This window comes from Dendrobates tinctorius, unplaced genomic scaffold (assembly GCF_039654945.1).
Source record: "Dendrobates tinctorius isolate UK_male_01 unplaced genomic scaffold, ASM3965494v1 ptg000258l, whole genome shotgun sequence".
In the NCBI taxonomy this organism is placed as follows: domain Eukaryota; kingdom Metazoa; phylum Chordata; class Amphibia; order Anura; family Dendrobatidae; genus Dendrobates; species Dendrobates tinctorius.
The window spans coordinates 5,169,333-5,192,595 of NW_027361925.1; the positions used below are offsets into that span (position 1 = coordinate 5,169,333).

The following is a 23,263-nucleotide window of genomic DNA, read 5'->3' on the forward strand; positions in this document are numbered from 1 at the left end:
TTGAACACCACTTTACTTTGGATTTTGATCCAAACACTTGAAAAGATTTGTGCCGATTAAATTTTTAACATAAAGTGGTATGGTTTGGAATTTTTCCCATGCAGAGGTCTATATGGCCTGCATAGCTATAGGCCTTTGGCACCCCAGGAGTCCGGTTGCCACAGTGGCATTGCCTCCCTCCCGGGGGGGGGTAGGGTGGACCGGGTCACTGCTGCCGTGACACATCCCTTTAAGACACCGGCCCGGTACCGAGTAACCCACGGCCCTAGGGGCGCTCCAGACCTATATAGTAAAACTGTGACTGATCACAGCTGCCATTAGAGGGAGGCTTATAAGCTGCCTTTAAATTGTTTATTAAAAGGAACCAGCCATTAGATTCATGCTGCTCAAGCCATGGCCAGCATGGATCAAAGCCTCGCTGCATGATTGCAGCAAGGCATATTGTTCTCTGAAACTCAAACGCAGCATTTCAGTGAAAATACAATTTGAAGATCCAGCTGAGAACATAGGCAGAGATGAGACTAGTCCTTTTCCCTGTACCACCTCAGTTGATTGACAAGTCTCTCTGTATTTACACATAGGGCTGAGACCTGTCAATCACCTGAAGCGGTGTGTGGAAAAGCCGATCAGATTTTCTAACTATGATATTTTACGCTCAGCCAGGCTCTGATTCATACTGCCTATGTTTTGGACAGCATGAATCGAGTGACAAGTTCCCTTTAGGCTGTGTGCCCACGCAGCGATTTTTAAGCGTTTTTGCCGTGATTTTTGGCGCAAAAACACAGCGAAAACGTTTAAAAATCGTGTACAGAACGCCCCCCATGCATTCCTATGGCATTCCGCACATGCTGTGCTAATGCTGCGCTTTTTTCCGCGGCAGAATCGCATCGCGGAAAAAATCGCAGCATGCTCATTCTTTTGTGCGGAATCGCAAAGAATTGCTGCGATTCCGCACCCATAGGAATGCATGAGAATCGCTTACTTCCTGCATGTGGCTATGCCCACCATGCGGGAAGTTAAGCGTCTCATGTGCGGTTGGTACCCACGGTGTGGAGGAGAGGAGACTGTCCTCCAGGCCCTGGGTACCATACCCCTGTAAAAAAAAGAATAAAAAATCGGGGTATATTTACCTTCCGACGTCCCGCGCTTCATTCCCGGCCTAAGCGTTCCCAGTAATGCCTTGCGGCAAGGTCCTGTAATGACGTAGTCTTGCGTGACTCTAGCGGTCTCGCGAGATCGCTATAGCAACGCGAGACTACGTCATCACAGGTCTCGCAAGGCATTACTGGGAATGCTGAGGCCCGGGATGGCAGCGCGGGACGCCGGAAGGTAAATATACCCCGATTTTTTTATTTTTTTTAGCATTTTAACATTCTATCTTTTACTATTGATGCTGCATAGGCGGCCTCAATAGTAAAAACCTGGTCACACTTGTCAAACAATATGTTTGACGAGTGTGACCAACCTGTCAATCACTTTCCAAGCGATGCTTCAAATCTCTTGGAAAGTGCTTGAATATCGCACACGAAAATCGCGGCAAAATCGCGATCATAATTGCGGTAAAATCGCGGTGAAATCGCGCGGAAAAACCGCTCGATTTCTGGGAAGGAGTCCGGTTTTTGGTGTGCGTTTTAACACGCACCGTGGGCACATAGCCTTAAGCTCAGTAATAAACAATGTCCTGATGGTGGCTACAAGAAAAAGTTTATGATTAATCTCTAGGAAAGGTGATGATGTATGAAGAACTGCATACCACAACCCTGGTAACAAAAAAAATAATGTATTTTTGTGCTTTTTAGCAACCTTTTTCTAATATTTTCTCGACAACTTGTCTAAAAATGTGAGTTGGGCTTCTATGAGGGGTTGAGACGGACCATGATATGATTAATTTACTATGATCTATGCCTAAAATTGACATCAGTACTTTACTTGTATAAATGTCAGTTTGTGGGCATGGACTGTCAAAAGATGAAATAAGATTATTAAGAGGAGTGCACCTCTTAATACATTTGCAGCATTTCACTTCAGTGTCCTTCTAGTTAAAACTTGGTTGTGAAATCTCAGTCTAAGGCCGGATCAGACTTGAGAGAAACTCAGAGGGAGTCTCGCACCTCAATACCCGGCACTGCCGCCCGGAACTGGGATCGGAGCGTTTAGCTGTATGTATTTCTATGCAGCTGACTGCTCCGATCCGAGTGCCAGCGGCAGTGCCGGTTATTGATGTGCAAGACTCGTCAGAGTTTCTCGCAAGTCTGACCCCGGCCTCAGCAAATGTCTTCATATGTCTATGCAAGGGATTTGGAGATTAGTGTCAAAAGAATGGCGTTAATGACAGCTATAACAAGAATCTGACCACTGAAAAAGAGAGAGCATAACTCAAAGACCAGTTTCTTCTTGCAGTCAGGTATGTTGTAGTCTGCATGATTTTAACAGGTTGACTACTGTAACAGGAAAGTCTCTCTGGCTTGGGCAGCATGAATGACTATCAGGGTCACCTTAATGTCAGCTCTGAAAATTCTTTTTTTCTGTTAGGACAAAACGATTTTTAGTAGCAAGTGGATATTAATACCTGTGCAGCCAGCCCAGTGCTGTATATATTACCAATAAGCCCATCATTCTGGGCATCCAAGATCAAGTCCAATAGAGCTCCAAGAGTGCTATTCACAGTCGTGTAGATTTCTAAAGGCACATCTTCCATTTCGAGCACACAAGTAAATGCCATCACTGCCACAGCTGCCGTATCTAAAAAAAACACATGGTCATTTCTTCATTTATCATTTTTGCATTTTTTTATCTCTTAATTTCCTCCTAAAAAAATCTTTTATCTCTAATATAGACGTAAATAAAAGAGAGGGGGGCACTATTACATAGTTTACACAGGGCTTATTATTATGTGCCCTATCTCTGCAAGGGCCTTGAAAGCAGCCACATCATGGTCTTTCTTAACGGTATGTATTGCTCTAGTCCAGACTTGAGCAAAATGCAGCCTACAGGCCACATCTGGGCTCTCTGGCTGTTCCAGTTCGGCCCCCAAAACGAGACAACCAAGGGGCTGAAAACACCGTACCATGTGGCCATCCACCTCTATCCTGATATCACCTCTTTCTTAGTGTTGAGCATTCCGATACCGCAAGTATCGGGTATCGGCCGATACTTGCTGTATCGGAATTCCGATACCGACTTCCGATATTTTTTCAATATCGGAATTCGGCATCGGAATCGGAAGTTCAGTTGATTGACGGCCTGACGTCATCATGATGCGCGGTGTGTGCGCATCATGATGCGCCGTCATTTCGGGCCTTCCGGGGGTCTCTGCCGGCCTGCCGGGGGGCTGTGCCGGCCTGCCGGGGGGCTGTGTGGACTGCCCGGGGTCTCTGCCGGCCTGCCGGGGGGCTGTGCCGGCCTGCCGGGGGGCTGTGCACCCTGTGGGGGTCTGTACCGGCCTGCCGGGGGGCTGTGCCGGCCTGCCGGGGGGCTGTGCACCCTGTGGGGGTCTGTACCGGCCTGCCGGGGGGCTGTGCCGGCCTGCCGGGGGGCTGTGCTGATGTCCGGGGGTCTGTGCAAGCATCGTCCGATGGGACTACAAGTCCCATCGGGCGATGCCTGCTACCATGACAGTGATTGACACATTAGCCAATGATGGGACAGTAGTAGTCCCATCATCCGGCTAATGTGTTAAATGTTATAAAAAAAAAAAAAAAAAAAAAAAAAAATACTACATACATACTACATGCTACATACATACTACATATATACTACATACATACTACATACATACTACATACATACTACATGCATGCTACATACATACTACATATATACTACATACATACTACATACATACTGCATGCTACATACATACTACATACATACTACATGCATGCTACATATATACTACATGCTACATACATACCACATACATACTACATGCATGCTACATATATACTACATGCATGCTACATACATACTACATATATACTACATGCATGCTACATACATACTACATGCTACATGCATGCTACATACATACTACATACATGCTACATATATACTACATACATACTACATATATACTACATGCATGCTACATATATACTACATACATACTACATATATACTACATACATGCTACATATATACTACATACATACTACATATATACTACATACATGCTACATATATACTACATACATGCTACATACATACTACATACATACTACATATATACTACATGCATGCTACATATATACTACATGCTACATACATACCACATACATACTACATACATGCTACATATATACTACATGCATGCTACATACATACTACATATATACTACATGCATGCTACATACATACTACATGCTACATGCATGCTACATACATACTACATACATACTACATGCTACATACATACTACATGCTACATACATACCACATATATACTACATACATACAATACATTCATACAATACATACATAGACATACAGTACATATAACATAGAGTAACATACTTACCAATACTTGTCACATTGTTCCCCGAAGCCATTGTCTTTCCGGAATAAATATTAACATAACAAACCACAAAAATACTCACCCACGATCCGAAGCAGTCCACGAGTGTGTCCCACGACGATCTTGGGTAGAGAACTGCAGCATCAGATGATGCTGCCGTTCTCTACGGGCTGCAGGAATCCAATGACGGAAGGTAGGTATCCTTCCGCACTGTATTCCTCCGCCACTTAAAAAAAAAAAAGTCCCTAGTCTCACTTTATGCCATTGCTGTGTGGGAAATTCCCACACAGCAATGGCATAAAGTGAGACTAGGGACTTTTTTTTTTTTTAAGTGGCGGAGGAATACAGTGCGGAAGGATACCTACCTTCCGTCATTGGATTCCTGCAGCCCGTAGAGAACGGCAGCATCAGCTGATGCTGCAGTTCTCTACCCAAGATCGTCGTGGGACACACTCGTGGACTGCTTCGGATCGTGGGTGAGTATTTTTGTGGTTTGTTATGTTAATATTTATTCCGTAGACGACAATGGCTTCGGGGAACAATGTGACAAGTATTGGTAAGTATGTTACTCTATGTTATATGTACTGTATGTCTATGTATGTATTGTATGAATGTATTGTATGTATGTAGTATATATGTGGTATGTATGTAGCATGTAGTATGTATGTAGCATGCATGTAGCATGTAGTATGTATGTAGCATGCATGTAGTATATATGTAGTATGTATGTAGCATGCATGTAGTATATATGTAGCATGCATGTAGTATGTATGTGGTATGTATGTAGTATATATGTAGTATGTATGTAGTATATATGTAGCATGTATGTAGTATGTATGTAGCATGCATGTAGCATGTAGTATGTATGTAGCATGCATGTAGTATATGTAGTATGTATGTAGCATGCATGTAGTATATATGTAGTATGTATGTAGTATATATGTAGCATGTATGTAGTATATATGTAGCATGCATGTAGCATGTAGTATGTATGTAGCATGCATGTAGTATATATGTAGTATGTATGTAGCATGCATGTAGTATATATGTAGCATGCATGTAGTATATATGTAGTATGTATGTAGTATATATGTAGCATGTATGTAGTATGTATGTAGCATGTAGTATGTATGTAGCATGCATGTAGTATATATGTAGTATGTATGTAGCATGCATGTAGTATATATGTAGTATGTATGTAGTATATATGTAGCATGTATGTAGTATATATGTAGCATGCATGTAGCATGTAGTATGTATGTAGCATGCATGTAGTATATATGTAGTATGTATGTAGCATGCATGTAGTATATATGTAGCATGCATGTAGTATATATGTAGTATGTATGTAGTATATATGTAGCATGTATGTAGTATGTATGTAGCATGTAGTATGTATGTAGCATGCATGTAGTATATATGTAGTATGTATGTAGCATGCATGTAGTATATATGTAGTATGTATCATGTAGTATGTATGTAGCATGCATGTAGTATATATGTAGCATGCATGTAGTATATATGTAGTATGTATGTTGCATGTAGTATGAATGTAGCATGTATGTAGTATGTAGTATGAATGTAGCATGTATGTAGTATGTAGTATGAATGTAGCATGTAATTTTTTTTTTTTTTTTTTACATTTAACACATTAGCCGGATGATGGGACTACTACTGTCCCATCATTGGCTAATGTGTCAATCACTGTCATGGTAGCAGGCATCGCCAGATGGGACTTGTAGTCCCATCGGACGATGCCTGCACAGACCCCCGGAGCCTGCACAGACCACCGGCAGGCCGGCACAGCCCCCCGGCAGGCCGGCACAGCCCCCCGGCAGGCCGGCACAGCCCCCCGGCAGGCCGGCACAGCCCCCCGGAGCCTGCACAGACCACCGGCAGGCCGGCACAGACCACCGGAGCCTGCACAGACCCCCTGGCAGGCCGGCACAGCCCCCCGGCAGGCCGGCACAGCCCCCCGGAGCCTGCACAGACCACCGGCAGGCCGGCACAGACCACCGGAGCCTGCACAGACCCCCTGGCAGGCCGGCACAGCCCCCCGAAAGGCCCGTACAGACCCCAGAGAGGCTGTACAAGGGCAGGAAAGGGTTTTTCTTATTCCGATACCGGAAGTCCCATAGACTTGAATGGGACTTCCGGTATCGGAATCGGCGATACCGATACTTTTTTTAAAGATCGGCCGATACCATCCGATACGATACTTTGAAGTATCGGATGGTATCGCTCAACTCTACTCTTTCTGCATCCTCAAGATACAGGTAGTGGTGTGAATAATGGTGGAAGAGAGAGCCGCCGGCACCTCCTTCTAGCATTCAGTGTGTGCAACGGAGACAGCAGATGCAATGACATTGTTAGGAAAAGGACATACTGCCCATGTTCCCCCTTGAAGACACGAGTACTCTTATGATGTATAATGTCTATTGTGGTATGAGTTATTAGCATTGATGTTGTAATCTGCCCAGCAACAAGTAGTGAATAGGTATTATAGGGGGGGTTTGAACTCACTCAGGTGCGACAGGAGAAAAACAGGAGGCACGTTCCTTTTAAAAGTTCATGTGGGTTTATATGCTTCATAAACCCAGAAGCACAAACAGAAGGTAAACAGCCTTTAGAGCAGGCGAAACAATGCATCAATGCCCATAGCAGGGCTCTGCTCCGCCAGGTCTGTGGGCACGCAGGTTGGGATAATGTCCAGCATGCAGGCTCGGTCTGGAGCCACACACACAGGATGCCTTCTCCTTCCCAACACACAGACCATGTGCCAAACAACAGCCTCCATTACATAAGCTGTAACCACATCCAGAGGTGAGGTATGTGGGTAGCCTGATCCACCCATCTCTCATAGCTACTGGAACGAACAATCAAAAAGGAAAAGAAACAACAATGCTGCACCACAGTCTGTATGTTGTAGGCCCAGTCTGTGCCCAACAAGCCACAAAGCCTCTGGAGACTCCTTTCTCCTGGCTAGCTGAACATCGACTGCCTGTAGAGCTCGGTTATTTAAACCTAAGCCTGTGATTTTCATCATGTGATTGATCACATGATCATGACCTCACGCAGGTCCTGGCAGGTCTGCCCAGGAGATAAAGTGGACCTTCTCCCACCCGCTCTATGAGGGTCCACGTAAAACCAGCCCTTTTATGCAACTTAACCCTCTCAACACGTAGTGCTGGAGAAAAAATGCTCTGGTTTCATGTCACTGATGCCGTTAAAAGCACAGTGACACATATCTCCCTTCTACCACTCTGCCAGTGACTCTGTCACAGGTATGTGTGTGTGTGTATGTACGGTATATGTGTGTATGTACGGTATATGTACAGTATATACGATGCATGTGTGATCCGTCGGATCATGGATAACTTGCTGATCACTGGGGATTCGACCACTGGGCACCCCAGAGATTCTGAGAATAGGGTTCTGCAGTCTTGATTTGGATGGAGCTCGGCCTCTGCTCCCTTTATTGTCTATAGATCTGCTAAGCGCTGCGCTTGGCTATTTCCATCAGTTCCATAGACAATGAATAGAGCAGATACCAGATGATACAGATACCAGACATATAATGTAATATAATATATACATGGTTGGGCTCTGACGGTTCCAGCAGTTATCAGGGATCCATGAGTATTAACCCCCCGAGATGGATTTATGCTGTGGGACGTGACGGAGCGCCGGACAGGTAATGCACAGTTTATTGTTGGTTTATTATGTTCACCTTTTTTTCAGAAGGTCGATGGAATTATCAGTGTAATAAAGATTATAAAAATGTGTGTGTTGTATTCTTTAATTAAAATAATTTATTCTTATTGTGGTTATTTAACCCTTTATTTACTGTAGGATTAGTAATGGATCGGTGTCTTCTTGACACCTCTCCATTACTAATCCAGGCTAAATGTTTTTTTAAATTATTTATTTAAATAATTAAAAAAAGAACGTGGGGACCCCTCTATTCTTCACAACCAACCTGGCTGAAGCTGACAGCTGAGGGATACAGCCCCCAGCTGTAAGTTTCGTCTGGTTGGTTCATAAAATGAGGGGGACCCCACGTTGGGTTATCATTCATTCTTCTCTCCTGCCGGCAAAGCAGGAGGGAAGAATTACAGCCGCGGTCAGCACCCAGCGCCATCCGTGTGGTCCTGATGCGGTACACGTGTGGCACACGGTTGCAACACGTGTGCCACACGGAGGTACCACGTGTCCACATGGACACGGATAGCTCCGGTACCGGAATTATCTTGACGTGTGAAATCGCCCTAAGGCAGCGGGAAGCTTGCTGTCAATCAACATGCTGAGGGCAGAGATGCACTATCAACAGCAGAGTGGAAGAGAAGGAACTGCTCTGTTGACGTAACAATATGAAATCAAAAAGTCCAAAGTAACCCCTAAAATGCTTGTGGACCTCTTCTGGCGACTGTGCACTGCAGTAATCTGCTCTGCCCTCAACAGGGCAGAGCAGTGCACCTGTGCCTGAGCTGCGACGGCCAGGAATGAAGAGGACGTCATCGCTGCAAGATGGGAGGCGCCGGACCGGACCACGACTCACACCGGACCCGAACCGGACCCGGAACGCCCCTGGGTGAGCATAATCTAACTCATTTTTCTTTTCTTTCAGGTTACATCAGGTTACATGCTGGTGGCCGCAGCCGATAGGCAAATAAATTGATGACAGATTCCCTTTAATAGCTCAAGAATAGCTACAAATTTCAAAAAGCAGTAAATTGCAAAAGTGCCTATTTTATACATTTATGAAGATGGGAATAAACTTTTAACTTTTTTCCCCTTTAATAACTTTTTTTCCAATGCTGACTTCAAAACCATATAAACCATATTAATAATACCAAAAGGTACACATTTGGCATTTGTGTTTCTTTTCACCACAGTTGGCTGTTTTGTGTTGTGTAAGCTTACGGACCTAGACACCAGCTTTTGGATTAAGACATTACATTTTATGCGAGAACTCACCTACAGAAAATATGTGCCTAGATGCAATTGTAGGGATATTTGTTGCAGAAACATTTGCTGCCGTAAGAGCTGAAGGTTGGGACATCACACACAGAGCTAGCACATCAAGCCCGACTTGGTACCAGGTAGTAAGAGGGGTTCCATTGCTGTCTGTAATAAAGTCATAATTGAATTACAGCATATAAACACTTATGTTTTAGCATCTAGCTTATTTCCTATGTAAACAGTTTTTTTTTTCAATTAGAACATCTTCCAAAATATGGTTCTCACTCTTTTATTGGATGAATCATCTAAATGTTCAGAATCAGCTCTGAAATTTCTGAGTGCTACTAAACAGGTTTGGGTGCCCTATAAAGCAACTCTGTTACTTTTTATCTTGATCATAGATTTCCCATTTCCACCAAACCAATCTTTTGAATAATCCAGGGCCGCCATCAGAGCATTATTGCCCTTTCTGATGTATGGGGTCTGGTGAGCAGAAGTACGGTGGATGCCTGGGCCCAGTCAGGGCCCACTTCTCATTTGCTTCTGCTCACCAGGCCCCAGGGTACAATAAAGCACTGTGCGCCATCATGTCACCATCATGTCACCATTGGCGGTGGATATCTCTGCACAAGGAGCTTTCGTGGAGTTCCACAGAAGTAAAAACTAAACAGCTTCACAGATCCAGCTCTCGATACCTTTTCTGTGAGTCTGGTGATGGTGTGTGTGGGATGATGTAATCACGTACGCACAGTAGGGTGCCAAGGAAAAATGTACTTTGCAAATTGGTAAGTCTGAGGCTAAGTGCACACGTACCGGAACTCTCGCGGAAATTACCGCGAGAATTCCGGAATTCCAGTCCGCGGGAAAATCGCATTTTAAATTCCCGCGATTTTCCCGCGGAAAAACTAGCATTTTGCAAGCGTATTTAGCTTGCAAAATGCTAGCGTTTTCCAAGCGATCTGTAGCATCGCTTGGAGAACTGATTGACAGGTTGGTCACACTCGTCAAACATAGTGTTTGACAAGTGTGACCAACTTTTTACTACTGAGGCCGCCTATGCAGCATCAGTAGTAAAAGATAGAATGTAAAAAAAAATAAAAAATAGTGTTATTCTCACCTTCCGACGTCCCTCGCATCCGTTCCCAGTAATCCTTTGCGAAAATGCCCGCGATGACGTCAGTTCTCGCGGGATCGCGACGTCGGGATCCCGCGAGAAGGGACGTCATCGCGAGCATTTTCGCAAAGGACTACTGGGAACGAGAGCGTGAAGAGAAGCGGGAAGGCTGCGCGGGACGCCGGAGGGTGAGAATAACAATAATTTTTTATTTTTAAATTCTATTTTTTACAGGGATATGGTACCCAAAGCCCGGAGGACAGTCTTCTCTCCTCCGGACCATGGGTACCATCCGCAATTGTTCTGCTTACTTTCCGCATGGTGTGCACAGCCACATGCGGGAAATAAGCGGAACAATGCATTCCTATGGGTGCGGGATCGCCGCGTTTCCGCAAATTAATGAGCATGCTGCGGTTTTTACCGCGAAGCGATTCCACCGCGGTAAAAACCGCAGCATTAGCACAGCATTGCGGAATCCCATAGGAATGCATGGGATGCTTATTTTTCGCGTTTTCGCGGCAAAATCGCGCGGTTAAAACCGCCGCGGAAACGCGAAAAAACGCCACGTGTGAACTCAGCCTTACCCCTCAAATTTTTTCCTTTTGGCATAAGGATTCACCATGTGAAATATGTTGACATTACATTTAGATTTACCACTTGCTCAAGTATAATATATATATATATATATATATATATATATACACTCACTGGCCACTTTATTAGGTACACCTGTCCAACTGTGTGTTAAGACTTAATTTCTAATCAGCCAATCACATGGCGGCAACTCAGTGCATTTAGGCATGTAGACATGGTCAAGACAATCTCCTGCAGTTCAAACCGAGCATCAGTATGGGGAAGAAAGGTGATTTGAGTGCCTTTGAACGTGGCAAGATTGTTGGTGCCAGAAGGGCTGGTCTGAGTATTTCAGAAACTGCTGATCTACTGGGATTTTCACGCACAACCATCTCTAGGGTTTACAGAGAATGGTCCGAAAAAGAAAAAAAATCCAGTGAGCGGCAGTTCTGTGGCCGGAAATGCCTTGTTGATGCCAGAGGTCAGAGGAGAATGGGCATACTGGTTCGAGCTGATAGAAAGGCAACAGTGACTCAAATTGCCACCCGTTACAACCAAGGTAGGCAGAAGAGCATCTCTGAACGCACAGTGCGTCGAACTTTGAGGCAGATGGGCTACAGCAGCAGAAGACCACACTGGGTACCACTCCTCTCAGCTAAGAACAGGCATCTGATGGCTACTTTCAGCAGGATAATGCGCCATGTCATAAAGCTCGAATCATCTCAGATTGGTTTCTTGAACATGACAATGAGTTCACTGTACTCAAATGGCCTCCTCAGTCACCAGATCTCAATCCAATAGAGCATCTTTGGGATGTGGTGGAACGGGAGATTCGCATCAGGGATGTGCAGCCGACAAATCTGCGCCAACTGTGTGATGCCATCATGTCAATATGGTCCAAAATCTCTGAGGAATGCTTCCAGCACCTTGTTGAATCTCTGCCACGAAGAATTGAGGCAGTTCTGAAGGCAAAAGGGGGTCCAACCCGTTACTAGCATGGTGTACCTAATAAAGTGGCCAGTGAGTGTATATATATATATATATATATATATATATATATATATATATATATATATATATATATATATATATATATATACACACATACACACACACACACATTTGGTAACGCCGGGTTCAGAAACGCCCGATCTAGCAAAATATAAAATCAATTAATCTGATCGGTAAACGGCATAACATACCATACATAACGCGGGATATGCATGACGATAAATACTAAACAAACATTTAAAACTGCAATATGATGTGCCATTGAACAACCAGTAAATGATATCTAATCTTAAAAAAAGAAAATTATAAAATATCTATGACTAAAAAGGATCAAAATTAGGAGGTAAAGACCTTCAAAAACTTGTGACTTAATTTTTACCATGCATTTCCTTGGCACCCTAATGCACAGGCGTGAACGCAAGCCCACTTGACTTATTTTTTAATAAATTTAATTAAATGGCCATGGGGGGGGGGTGATGAATTGAGGGTATGGGACAAAAGACAGTGAATGATGGTGTATTGAGGTGGGGGATTAGAAATAATGAAGAACAGAGGGTGGGGATAGTAAATAATGTGTTGAAGGTTGGGGAATAAATAATGATGTATTGAGACATCGGGATGGGGGACAGTAAGGCTATGAGCACACGTTACGGAATTCCCACGGAAGTTAACACGGGAATTCCGGAATTCCATTTTGCGGGAAAACCGCATTTTAAATTCCTGCGATTTTCCCACGGAAAACTTGCGATTTGCAAGCGTAATTAGCTTGCAGAACACTAGCATTTTCCAAGCGATCTGCAGCATCACTTGCAGAACTGATTGACAGGTTGGTCACACTCGTCAAACATAGTGTTTGACGAGTGTGACCAACTTTTTACTACTGAGGCTGCCTATGCAGCCTCAGTAGTAAAAAGATCTAATGTTAAAAATAATAAAAAAAATTAAAAATGGTGTTTTTCTCACCTTCCGACGTCCCACGCAGTTTTCCCGATCCTTGCAATGCTCCCGGCAACTCCTGTTCCCAGTGATGCATTGCGGCAATCACCTTTGATGACGTCGCGGTCTCGCGAGACCGCTACGGTATCGCGAGACCGCGACGTCATCAAAGTCATTGCCGCAATGCATCACTGGGAAAGGGACCTGCCGGCAGCATCGCTGAAGCCTGGTGACGCTGCGAGGGACATCGGAAGGTGAGAATATGATGATTTTTTTATTTTAATTCTATTTTTTACAGGGATATGGTACCCAGAGCCTGGAAGACAGTCTCCTCTCCTCCGGACCGTGGGTACCATCCGCAAATGTTCTGCTTACTTTTCGCATGGTGGGCACAGCCACATGCGGAAAGTAAGCAGAACAATGCATTCCTATGTGTGCAGAATCGCCGCGATTCCGCAAAATTAATTAGCATGCTGAGTATTTTTCCGCGATGCGCTTTCGCCGCGGGAAAATCTGCAGCATTAGCATAGCATTGCGGAATCCCATAAGATTGCATGGGATGCTTTTTTGTGTGTTTTCGCGGCAAAATCGCGTGTTTGAAATTGCCGCAAAAATTACGCTATGTGTGAACACAGCCTTAATGATGATGAATTTTGTGTGGGGGCAGCAAATAATGACAAATTGAGGGTGGGGGAGAGTAAATGATAAATTGATTGTGAGAGAGACTACTTCATAATGAATAGAGGGTGGGGGTGGGAGAGAGAGGACAGGACACAATTAATTGGGGAGTAGGTGGGCATGAAAATATAATGAATCGGCAGAGCGGGAGGTACAGGATGGAGGGATGTTGAGGATGCAGGAGTGTGACTTGTATTGGGGAAAGACTACATGTGCTAATTAAGTTACATATTTATTGGGTGGGGAAAGTGGCTATATATAGTTAGCTGGGGCACACTGGTGGATTAAAATTTCTATATTGAATGGTAGGTTGCATAATAACAAATGATACATTAATGGTGGGTGCACGTTTGCATTCAGTTGCATAGTGTAGAAGTTGGGGAATGTGCTCTGGAAGCAGTGCTCTAGATAACAGTTATTTTCTGCAGAGATGAGTCCTGACTGGAAGAAGTGATGGCGGTCTGCGCTGGATAAATAATAAAAGCGATTTTGAAGGACTAGAAACAAAGTCACTGGTAAGTCAATGTATCACATATACACAGACACTATTCACTGTTATACTACTGTATGTACAGAGCTCCTGTGTATAATGTCACTAGTGATCCCGTGTTACCTGTACACTGACATTATATACAGGGCTCCAATGTATGTCACTGGTGATCACTGTATTACGTGTACACTGATACTATACACAGAGCTCCTCTATCTAATAGTACGAAGTATTGTGTTTTTTGTTTTTTTATTAATGATCAGTATTGTAGTATTTGGGCACTATGTGGTGGTAATATGTAGTCTGGTCATGGCGTGGCGCTATTTGTTCCTTGTATGTGGTATTATTCGGTCGCTATGTGGTGGTAATATATGTTCTGGTTCTGGTGTGGTGGTAGTTATTCCTTGTATGCGGTATTATTTGGTAACCATTTGGTGATATTTACGAGCTCTGGTCATGGTGTGGCAGTATTTGTTCCTTGTATGTGTTATTTTCTGGTTACTATGTGGTGGGAATATGTGATCTGGTCATGGTGTGGCAGTACTTTTCCCTTGTATGTGCTATTATTCCATCACTATGTGGTCTGGTCATGGTGTGGTGGTATTTGTCCCTTGCATGTGGTATCATTCGGTCATTTTGTCCCTTATATGTGATATTAGTCAGTCACTATGTGGTGGTAATATGTGATCTGGTCATGGTGTGGCGGTATTTATCTCTCTATGTGGTATTACTCAGTCACTATGTGGTGGTGATATGTGGTCCGGCCATGATGTGATGGTATTTGTCCCTTGTATGTAGTATTATGGTCATTTTAAAAAATGTATGTGACACAATCCCTTAAAGAAAAATAAATTAAAATATACCTAAAAAGAGTATTGGGATATTTTAAGAAATGTTTAATAGGTTAGAGTAGAGTAGGGCCCTGACAAAAAAGTCTACCTTGTTGTGGTGGCAGGCTTCGAAAATCTTTTGGCCAAATCAAAAGCTGGTGACTATGTATGTGATATAGTGTTCAATGATAATGTGTGATTAGTGAGGACGTGGTGCAGAAGTGGAGTTTTTCCAAGAGTGAGCAGTGGGACTATGGAAGGTTGGAGGGGTGGAGGCGGAGCTACGGTGGAGCCTGAGCAGAGTCTCAAGGGGGCCTGAAAATGTTGCCAGTATGCTGTCCTGAAATTCCTGGTAGCTACCCTGGTATTATCTATATGGAAGCACTTTAGTCCTTAAATAAAACAAACCTAAATGCAGTGAGCGTGCTGAGAGCTGCTGCAGTGAGAGATCTGATATCTTACTATAAATCACACAGCTACACACATGGAAGAGCGCACTGCTGTATTACAACGAAAGAGAGAAAATTAACATGTACAGTAAAGGGAAGAGAAAGACCCACAGAATGCAGGTTACACACATTTAAGTCTGCATGGTCTCTTATAGTCTCTTTTATATTTTTACAGTGGTAACGATTATTGTAACGCTCCTCCTTAGTAAAAGAAAATAAAGATGTGCTTGATTATAGCAAATAGAGAAATCAATCACCATAATGTCATAACATCTTCAATGCTTTATTACACGTCCAATAACTTATTAGGGAAAAGGCAAATATTACATCTTCTGAAACGTTTTGGATCGCAAATGATCCTTAGGCATAGAGTAACAGATGAACAGTAATTTACAAGCGTTCGTTTATATGTAATGCTTAAAGAACATTGGTGGAGGGTGTGGGCTGCAATATGAAAACAGGTGCAGGATATAGAAGTTTAAAGGGGTTGTCAGGTCTTAAATTACAAGCAGGCTCGGACTGGCCCACAGGGGAATCCCCCTGCGGGCCCCTGTGGAGTCATGGGCCCTCAACCTCACTGTATGGGCAGTACTTAGCATAATTTACATGATTTAGTCTGTACAGAATAAAGCAGCATCTCATCATTCATTAATCAAACTACCCAGTATATATAGGTATATTATATTATTATATAGAGATATAGGTAAATTTGTGAATAAGGGTAGTGTAATATTTGTATGCATGTGAAAAGTGGGCCCACTAAGGTCATTGTTACTGGTGGGCCCTTGGCACCCGAGTCCGACACTGATTACAAGTCTGCATTCACTGTATGTGACTGCAAAATTGTGAATCCTCAAATCAAGCGCAATGTGTGCTGTGTGTCGGCGGATATAAAAGCAATTCTCCATCTATGTAAACAAAATAAATCAAAGAAAGAAAAAACAATAACTACATATCATGAAAGTAAAAACACAAGTTTCAATAGTGTAAAATCAAATTTCAAATTTCAAATTTGAGCCATGAGGCATGTGGGTAATAAAGCACCACTCCAACATTTTCTTTTCACTGCTGGAGCGGTGCATTAAACGAAAACACCCTGACCTCAGTCATATACTCACTCTTCCGCATCTTCCCCGTTTTTCGGCAATGCTCCGGTCCCCTGGCGCCATCTTTTGAGTGGAGCTTGTGACTGGTCGGAAGACAGAAGCTACGTCACAAGTTCTTAATGTAAGTCTATGAGAGCTAAAACGAGGCCAGAACAAGGCTCTCATAGACTTACACTGATTAGTGACATCTGGCTGGCTCCAGCAAACACTGGAGCAGCCAATACTTCATAAACTGCAGGAGACGGACTGTAGTGGGGGCAAGAACAGATGAAAACCGGGAAAGTGAGTATCAGACAGGGGGCAGGGGCCTTGGATTTTAAGCACCACACACACTAAGCTGTGAGATAGAAAAATAAAAAGTTGGAGTGGTGCTTTAAGTAAAAAAATCCAAAATGCTTCCTGATTAAGGAGTTTCCGCTTATAATCTCCATGCACAATTGAAGCATTAAATCTTTAGAAAATAGGACAAAAAAATATTTTAAACTTCCCTAAACATATAAAGCAGTGGAGGGTGTGGTAGATCGGCTCACTCAGCTGCACACAGAGGTAGACACAGGTACACTGTCTATTTAACCCCTTAACGTCCATTGAGGTGCACAGTCCGTCATGGCCGGGTGTACGTTTCCGTACCATGACGGGCTATGCACGTCATGCATTTAAACTGTCACTGCATGTAAACACGCAGTGACAGTTCAGTGCTGACAGCTGTCATAGACAGCTAAGAGGCACGGGAAGAGGTGCATGGACCCTTGCAGTTGGTCCCCACACCCAGAGCGATGTGATTGGTCAGTCAATCTGACTGACCGAACACAGCATGAGCGGGCAGGAGATGCTGAAATTTCAGCATCTCCTGCCAGATCAGTGCAGGAGTTCAGTGCTGCCAGTGGCAGAGCTTCCTGCACTTACAGCCAGGAGCAGTGTCCGTGCTGCCCCTGGCTGTTAACCCCCTGACTGCTGTGATCGAGGGGGGGAGCCAGAGGGTTGGGGGCTCCCTCTGCCTTCTGATTGGCATCTCCGCAATGTAATCCCAGGGCCCGATCTCAGCCATGATGAACCGGGGTTGTCATGACAACCCCCAGGTTATCCAGCTATGGAAAGCCTCTGAGACCATGCTCACAGCATTGTCTCAGAAGCTTTCTCCATAGGGTATAATACATTGCAATGCTGGAGCATTGCAATGTATTATACCTGCAAATCAAATAAAAAAGGGAAAGTCCCATAAAGGGACAAGGTAAAAAAATTTTTGAAAAAAATATAAAATAATAAAAAATTTCAAAAATCCCCCTAAAAATACATATTTTTATGTAAAAAAAAAATACACTTGGTATCGCCGCGTCTGTAAAAACCCATCTATAAATGTGTCATGCTAGTTAATCCCTTCAGTTCACGCCGTAAAAAAAACACAAAAACGTAGCAAATTATACTTTTTCCAAGCGGTATCATCATACCGCTTGGAAAAAGTGTAATAAAACGCGATAAAAAAACGAATGTTAATAAATATAGTATCACTGAAAGCGCCATCTTGTCTTGCAAAATCAAGCTGCCATACAGCTCCGTCAGCGGAAAAATAAAAAAGTTATAGCTCTCAGAATAAAGTGATGTGAAAATAATTAATTTTTCTATAAAAGTTTTTATTGTGTAAAAAATGCCAAAACATAAAAAAAAATATATAAATAAGGTATCGCTTTAATCATACTGACCTGAAGAATAAAGCTGCCATACTAATTTTACCACACGTGGAATGGAGGAAAAAAAAAAAACAATTCCTGAATTGCAGGTTTTGGTTCATTCAGCCTCCACAAAAATCAGAATAGAAAGCGATCAAAAAACGTCTTGTGCCCGAATATGGTACCAATAAAAATGTCAGCTAGTCTGGAAAAATTATAGCTCTCAAAATGCGGCGATGCAAAAATTTCTTACAAAAAATTCTTACAAAAAAAAGCGTCTTTCAGTGTGTGACAAAAGCTAAACATGAAAAAAGGATATAGATCTGGTATCGCTGTAATCGCAAAGACCTGAGGAATAAAGCCGCCATATCACTAATACCGCACGTTGAACGGCGTAAAAAATAAAACCAATTCATTCTTCACCTTTTGTGGATTTGTTCATTCTGCCTCCCAAAGATCGCAGTAAGGTGATCACAGTGGTTCCCCCCCACATATGGGGTATCAGCGTACTCAGGACAAATTGTACAACAACTTTGGTGGTCTAATTTCTCCTGTTATCCTTGTGAAGATAAAAATTTTGGGGCAAAAAGATCATTTTTGTGGAATAAAATTAGATTTTTTTATTTTCACGGCTCTACGTTATAAACTTCTGTGAAGTACTTGGAGGTTCAAAGTGCTCACAACACATCTAGATAAGCTCCTTGGGGGGGTCTAGTTTCCAAAATGGGGTCACTTGCGGGGGCTTTTCTATTGTTTAGGCACATCAGGGTCTCTGCAAACGCTACATGGGGTCCGATCTCAATTCCAGCCAAAAAAGTCAAATGGCGCTCTTTCCCTTCTGAGCTCTGCCATGTGCCCAAACAGTGGTTTACCTCCCACATACGGGGTATCAGCGTACTCAGGACAAATTGAACAATAACTTTTGGGGTCCTGTTACCCTTGGGAAAATAAAAATTGGGGGTGAAAACAAAATTTTTGAGGAAAAAATATGATTTTTTAGTTTTACGGCTCTACGTTATAACCTTCTGTGAAGCCCTTGGGGGTTCAAAGTGCTCACCACACATTTAGATAATTTCCTTGGGGGGTCTAGTTTCCAAAATGGAGTCAAGTATGGGAGGTTTCCACTGTTTAGGTACATCAGGGGCTCTCCAAACGCTACATGGCGTCCGCTCTCGATTCCAGCCAGTTTGATATTCAAAATCTCAATGATGCTCCTTCCCTACTGAGCACTGCTGTGCGCCTAAAGATTGGTCTTCCTCCACACATGGGGTATCGGTTTACTCCGGAGAAATTGCACAACAAATATTGTGGTTCATTTTCTCCTGATACCCTCTTCCTTTCACATTGCTTCAATTCTTGTGAAGTACCTAAAGAGTTAATAAACTTCTTGAATGTGGTTTTGAACACCTTATTTTCTGTTATATTGACCCCCCAAACTCAATTCAAATGTGAGGTGGTCCCTAAAAAAAATGGTTTTGTAAATTTTGTTGTAAAAATGAGAAATCGCTGGTCAACTTTTAACCCTTATAACTTCCTAACAAAAAAAATGATGCTTCCAAAATTGTGCTGTTGCAAAGTTGACATATGGGAAATGTTATTTATTAATAGAGTTGAGCGAAACGGGTCGAAAAAATTCAAAAGTCGCCGACTTTCGCCAAAGTCGGGTTTCATGAAACGAAACCCGACCTTAGCGTGAGGTCGGCCACGAGGTCGGCGACTTTAGCACCAAAGTCACGTTTCAAAAGATACTTTAGCGCCCTTTTTCAGCCAATCAGGAAGAACGGACACTGTGGGCAACGTGATGACATAGGCAGCGGTCACCACCATCTTGGAGAAGGGCATGTAAGTGATTGGCTTGCTTTGTGTGGCGTCACAGGGGGTATAAAAGGGCAGGGACGCCGACTGCCATGTTACTTATGCTGATCTCAGAATAGGGAGAGCTGCTGCAGCTGCTGATTCTGTAGGGAGAGCGTTAGGAAGGCAAAAAGAAAAAAAAAAACTGCTTCTGCTGCTAGCGCTTTTCACTGTAGTTACTGTGCAGTGAAAGGTGAAGATTTTTGCTTTTGTGCAGCAGCGCACGCACAAGGCTAGCTGCATTGCTGTGTGCACACTGGTGTTCAAACTGCTTTTTAAAAGCAATCCAAATTGTATTGTTTTGTCATGAAGATGTAGTGAGCGTTCATTTTTTCACACACCGTACAGCGGTGTACGCTCCTCACACAGTACCGTGTAATGGCTGTTATCACAGGCAAATTGAAGCTATCTACGTGTGTGACTCTGTAAGGAAAAGTCGAGGAGTTTGTCAGTTCTTACAGACCTACACCTTATAGTTTTGTCCGTTTTTCAAACAGTTTAGTATATTTGCTGTTTGATTACATTCAAAACTAGAGAGAGACAGCGTGTGTCAGTCCGTATACAAAAACACGGAGCTTGATAATTTTACATACACCGTATAGCGGTGTACGTGCACGCTCCTCTCTCAGTACCGTGTAATGGTTGTTATCTTGGCCAAATTGAAGCTATCTACGTGTGTGACTCTGTAAGGAAAAGTCGAGGAGTTTGTCCGAGCTAACAGACCTACACCTTATAGTTTTGTCTGTTTTTCAAACAGTTTAGTATATTTGCTGTTTGATTACATTCAAAACTAGAGAGAGACAGCGTGTGTCAGTCCGTATACAAAAACACGGAGCTTGACAATTTTACATACACCGTACAGAGGTGTACGTGCACGCTCCTCTCTCAGTACCGTGTAACGGCTGTTATCACGGCCAAATTGAAGCTATCTACGTGTGTGACTCTGTAAGGAAAAGTCGAGGAGTTTGTCCGTTCTTACAGACCTACACTATAGGGAGATTCCAATTCTGCCCAATTCTATATACACCTTGTAGTTTGTCATACACTAGGCAATTTCTGCCGGTCACATTGCGGTGTTATAGACACAGGGCCTGACAGAATCCAACTGTGTCCTGAAGTGTAGAGAGATTCCAATTCTCCACAGTCCTCTATACACCTTTCTTACACCATCCAGAATCTGCCTGTCACATTGATGTGTAAAATAAACAGGGCCTGACAGAATCCAACTGTGTCCTGAAGTCTAGAGAGATTCCAATTCTCCACAGTCCTCTATCCACCTTTATTACACCATCCAGAATCTGCCTGTCACATTGCGTTGTAAAATAAACAGGGCCTGACAATCCAACTGTGTCCTGAAGTCTAGAGAGATTCCAATTCTCCACAGTCCTCTATGCACCTTTCTTACACCATCCAGAATCTGCCTGTCACATCGCGGTGTAAAATAAAAAGGGCCCGACAGAATCCAACTGTGTCCTGAAGTCTAGAGAGATTCCAATTCTCCACAGTCCTCTATTCACCTTTATTACACCATCCAGAATCTGCCTGTCACATTGCAGTGTAAAATAAACAGGGTCTAACAGAATCCAACTGTTTCCTGAAGTCTAGAGAGATTCAAATTCTCCCCACTACTATATACACCTTGTACCTTCTTTTACAGTACCATATAGTTGGTTTTTTGGGGGGTACATTTTCCCCAAAAATGAGGAAGTGTGGTGGAAGAGTCCGTGGAAGTGGGCGGGGGTTGGCAGCTGGCAATGATGGTGTTGGTGGTGGATCTGCTGGTAGTGGCAAAAGCAAAATAGCACCTAATGCATGAGGTGTTGAGCCTGCGTCATCGTCTGGCTCCACAAGGCCTCGAAGGCTCCCTTTTCTGGGAGTAGGTAAACCGCTTTTAAAGCCGGAGCTTCAAGAACAAGTTTTGGCTTACATTGCTGACTCAGCCTCCAGCTCTATCGCCTCCTCTTCTGAAGTTTTAAAAAATAAAAGCACTGAGTCATCATTGGAGGCTCATGGTCATGAACCACACCTTTCCTTGTGTCCTTCACCCCAACCAAAATTGAAGGATGCGGCAGGCCACACTACAGATTACTCCATGGAGCTGTTTTCACATACCATGCCTGAGTTATCAAGTCAAATCGCGAATTACCCAGGCAAAGATGAATCTGACATGGAGTGCACTGATGCACAGCTACTGATAGATGATTCTGCTGGTACATTCACTCAGAGCACTACATTGTCCTCGCAGTGTACTGAGCCAGAATCTGACCCAGATGAAACTCAGGTGCCCCTTCCCGCATACTATACCACCATACACGGTGACACAGAGGAAGGTGCACATGACATTGAAGAGGAGGTGATGGATGACACAGTTGTTGACCCAGATTGGCATCCATTGGGGGTAGAGGGTGTCACTGTCAATAGCTCAGAAGAGGAGGAGGAGCATCCGCAGCGGGCATCAACAACGTTATCTGGCAGGCCCGGAGCAGTCCAAAAACGGGTTACAAAAAACAAAAGAGTTGCAGGACAACTTGGCGAGACGGTCAAAATAGCACAGCGTACAAGGCCTCAAAATGTCTTCCATAGTAGGAAGAGTGCAGTGTGGCACTTTTTTGAACAAAATCCTAATGATCAGGCAAATGTTATCTGTAAGAAGTGCGCAAAGACCTTTAGCCGAGGGAAAAATCTGAGAAATTTGAATACCAGCTGCATGCTAAGACATTTAACCACCATGCACTTGCAAGCATATACGGACTACCAAAGCTCACGTACCACATGTGCTACTGCTCCCAAAGAAGGTAGTCAGCAATTCTACATTGTTTCCCCCACTGTAAGTCCACTGGTTAGCACACCACCAGCAGCAAATGTTGAGTTGTCGCAAGGGCAAATCAGTCAGGGAATCACACTGTTATTGCAATGAAAGACTGAATCTAGGCCATCAGAAAGAACACCAACTCCATCACCATCATCAACCCTCTATCAGTCCGCCATGTCCACCGCTAGTTCCACCATATGCAGCTCTCAAGTCCAGCTCACCCTACCAGAGACTATGAGTAGGACAAGAAAGTACTCATCCTCTCATC

General features: G+C 43.5%; 1 protein-coding gene across 1 annotated transcript in view; it reads right to left on the bottom strand.

The window, feature by feature from the left end:
- LOC141069333 (cobalamin binding intrinsic factor-like) overlaps positions 1-23,263 on the bottom strand; it is a 166,768-nt gene that overhangs the window by 44,413 nt on the left and 99,092 nt on the right. The window contains exons 4-5 of the mRNA XM_073558809.1: positions 9,491-9,640; positions 2,570-2,742 (exon numbers count right to left, since the gene is read on the bottom strand). Coding sequence (XP_073414910.1) covers positions 2,570-2,742; positions 9,491-9,640 — 323 coding nt within the window. The remainder of the gene's footprint in view (positions 1-2,569; positions 2,743-9,490; positions 9,641-23,263) is intronic.